We start from the raw sequence: 3,479 nt of genomic DNA, 5'->3' as shown, positions 1-3,479 counted from the left end.
CTCGGACTGTTCTGGTTCTGGGACAGTTTGGGTGGCGACCACCCGTGCGGCGGGCCTGCCGGTCTTTGGCCGGTGGGCGATGGCTTCGGCCACCGTCGGACAACCCGTAATCCACACTGAGCGGAACCGGGGGCCCTGCGCACTGAGCGTGGGGCTGCGAGGAAGAAAACCTCTCTAAAAAATTACCCGGTGGCAACACCACACTTGGCCGTCCGCTGGTCTTCATGATTGGTGGACGCCAAGCAAACCGTAATCCGCACTGAGCGGACCGGGGGCCTTGCGCACTGAGCGTTGGGCCGCGAGGAAGGGAACCTCTATAAAAAAATCCCCGGAGGAGGAGGAGCCCCTCCACCTCCTGTGATCATCACAGGATGAAGGATGGGGCTCAAGCACGCTCATTGGGCGGTGCTGGGTACGGCGAGCACCGAGGTGCTGCCGTGCGGCGTGTGGGGTGTTTTTCCGCGGGGCTATGCCGGACAGGGCCTCCCATACCGGACAGGCCCGCGGAAAACACCAGTGGATCCTTAGGGGTCGTGGGATGGGGGGCCTTCAAGGCCCTCGGCGCGGCAGGTGTGGTCAACTCGGCCATCCTGTCGGGCAAATACGTCGGTATGCGGCAGCACATTTAACTGCAGAGGACTTCGGTCGTGGGATGGTGGCCTTCTAGGCCGCGCATCGTGGTCAGGGACCTCACCCTGTATCGAAAGGCGGTTTCCGGTGTCCGATAACACTGGACAACTATGTAATGGCATCTCGAAAAAAGAAACTACCCCAGGAGGGTACCCTCAGTTCGGCTGAGGGAGAATCCCTCCCTGTGGCTACGGCTGCAGGCTGCCCCTCGTATTCTGGGGGGGGCAAGGGCTGCCTTACTGTCACCCAAAAAACGACCTTGGCGAGAAATTTGGATTCTGAAGCATGCGATTTGGTTTTAAGGAAGGAAAAAGAGGTTGGTGTTGGGAACGGGAGACCTGCAGAGTGCCGTGAGGCGGCCCCAGGTCAGACCAATGATGACACCATGGAGTGCGATGGTAGGGCAGCGTCGGATTCCGATTGCAGCCACATCGTCGTTTCCGAGAGGTCCCAGATTTCGGAGGCGGCCGCAGCGATGTTCGGCGCGAAGCGGCCCCGCCTCAGCGAGGGATCCGAGGACGAAGACCGGGCGGTGTCCCTAGCGATGGCAAGGTGGCGCCAGCAAGAAAAGAGGGCTGCGGCCAAAGCTCGGGCCAAGAATAAGGAGGAAGACCTCGAGAAGGAAGCTAAGATCGCTCGTTTCCGGCGCGAGACAAGGTCTGCGCTGTTTTCTCGACCTGCGGAAGGAACGGGAGAGAGATGCGCCGCTCAGCTTCATGAGCAGGTGCAGGAGGACCTGGAGATTATAATGAAGGTGGCAACCAAGTCCTCCAACCTAAAGGGTACCTTTGTGCGGGCCTTGAAGGACGCTGCGGCATCCATCAAGGAAGCTGTGGAAGTCCTCGGGGCTCGCACACAAACGGAAGAGACACAGCAGCTGCAGGCAGACAATGCCCGCCTGCGCGCCGAGATGGACGCACTCCGTAAGGAGCTTGCTGCCATCAAGGAGGACCTGCGGACACGGGGTTCCGCTGGCCATTCCGACCCTGATGTGACAATGGAGGCCGCCCCCGCATCACGGCCCCCACAAACACAAACACCGAGCGAGACGCTCTCCGTGGAGGAGATCTGTCGTGCAGTGATGGTTCAGGTCGGGGGGATGATGAACGCCCGCCTGGCCTCGCTGGAGGACAGACTTCTCCCGGAGAAGAACCTGCGGCCGCCTCTCGCGGCCGATACGAGGAAGGACGGGAGCACATACGCCGACAAACTTGCGCGGCAACAGACGGCACCCAAAGTGGCGGCTCAACCTGGCCCCAGCGGCACTCAAAGGAAAGCCCCATCGGCGCCACACCAGCGCCCGTCGGGTCCTGCCCAGACCTCCTTACCCGCTAGCGGGGAAAAAGAGAAAAGAAAGAGGAGGAGAAAAAGGAAGAAGAAGAAGAAGAAAGACCCACCACCCGGGCAGCAGCCGTCGCAGCCCGCGGTTGGCGAGTGGACAAAGGTGGGCCCTAAAAGGCGGCCTCAGGTGAAGAGTGGTGCTGCAAAGCTGCATGTGCCTCGGTCGTCGGCAGTTGTTATTACGCTGCAGCCGGGCGCTGCGGAGCAGGGTGCCACCTACGCCAGCGTCATTGCCTCGGCGAAGGAGAAAATAAACCCAGCCGAGTTCGGAGCCCAGGGCGTTCGCCTTCGGAAGGCTGCCAATGGGGGACGTGTCTTCGAGTTCCCGGGCGCCTCTAGCGGCGAGAAGGCGGACTCCCTGGCCCAAAGGCTCAGGGAGGTCCTGGATGGTGGTGTCGTCCGCGTCTCCCGGCCTATTAAGTCCGTGGCCCTACGGGTGGCAGGCTTGGACGACGCCACCACCAGTGCCGAGGTGGTTGCCGCCATTGCTGCAGCGGGAGGGTGCCCCGCCGAGCAGCTACGGGCCGGCGCAATGTCGACCGGCCGCGACGGACTGGGATCAGTCGTGGTCCAGTGTCCCGTCGCGGCTGCAAAGAAGATTGCGACCGTTGGCCGCCTACTGGTGGGTTGGGTGTCCGCCCAGGCCAGGTTGCTAGATGCCCGCCCCATCAGGTGCTTCAGGTGCCTGGCTCCAGGGCACATATCTTGCCAGTGCCAAGAGGGAGTTGACCGCTCCGGGCTCTGTTTCCGGTGCGGTCAACCAGGTCACAAGGCCCGCGGATGCACGGCCGCGCTTCACTGCGTCGTCTGCGCCGCGGCTGGCGCCCCTGCGGAGCACCATGTCGGGAGCAAGGCGTGCATCCCCCCATCCAATGGGAGGAGGAAAAAGAAGGGAGGAGAGGAAGGTCCGAGCCCGACGGCCGGTCAGTCCTCGACCTCATCCCAACAGGCAGCGGCGCCGGGGGCTGAGGAGGTAGCTATGGTCGTCGAATAATGGCCCTCAACCTCCTCCAGGCCAATATCAATCACTCCGCCAGAGCTCAGGACCTTCTGTTCCAGAGCATGGCGGAGTGGAGGATACATGTGGCGGTGGTGGCCGAGCCCTACCGGGTCCCGTCTGGGGACGATTGGGTGGGGGACACAGACGGGCTGGTGGCCTTAACGTCCCGGTCTGTCACAGGCTCTCCGGCCTTCGCGGACGTAGTCCGAGGTCAGGGATACGTGGCGGCCCTCGTCGGCGACATCTTGGTGGTCGGGGTGTACTTCTCGCCGAATCGGAGTCTCGCCGACTTCGAGGCATTTATCTCTGAGATCGGCGTCCTGATAGGCAGAAGTCGATCCACCCGAGTGCTCGTCGCGGGGGACCTCAACGCCAAATCCTCGGCTTGGGGATGCCCGACGACGGATCCGCGGGGCCGGGAGTTGGAACATTGGGCGGCGGAGACCGGACTCATGGTCCTCAACCGGGGGTCGGTCAACACGTGCGTGCGGCGTCAAGGCGGCTCCAT

The 3,479-nt window shown here is 62.8% G+C and overlaps 1 protein-coding gene across 1 annotated transcript; it reads left to right on the top strand.

Annotated features, from left to right (window-relative positions):
* Window positions 1-745: 745 nt before the first annotated feature.
* On the top strand, window positions 746-2,965 carry LOC123722548. Its single transcript, XM_045684660.1, has one exon. It carries the CDS (start codon window positions 746-748, stop codon window positions 2,963-2,965), a length of 2,220 nt encoding a protein of 739 aa, XP_045540616.1.
* Window positions 2,966-3,479: the final 514 nt, after the last annotated feature.

This window comes from Papilio machaon, chromosome 27 (genome assembly GCF_912999745.1).
Source record: "Papilio machaon chromosome 27, ilPapMach1.1, whole genome shotgun sequence".
In the NCBI taxonomy this organism is placed as follows: Eukaryota; Metazoa; Arthropoda; class Insecta; order Lepidoptera; family Papilionidae; genus Papilio; species Papilio machaon.
The sequence above is the reverse complement of the archived record's forward strand: the minus strand, read 5'-3'. Positions and strand labels throughout refer to the sequence as shown.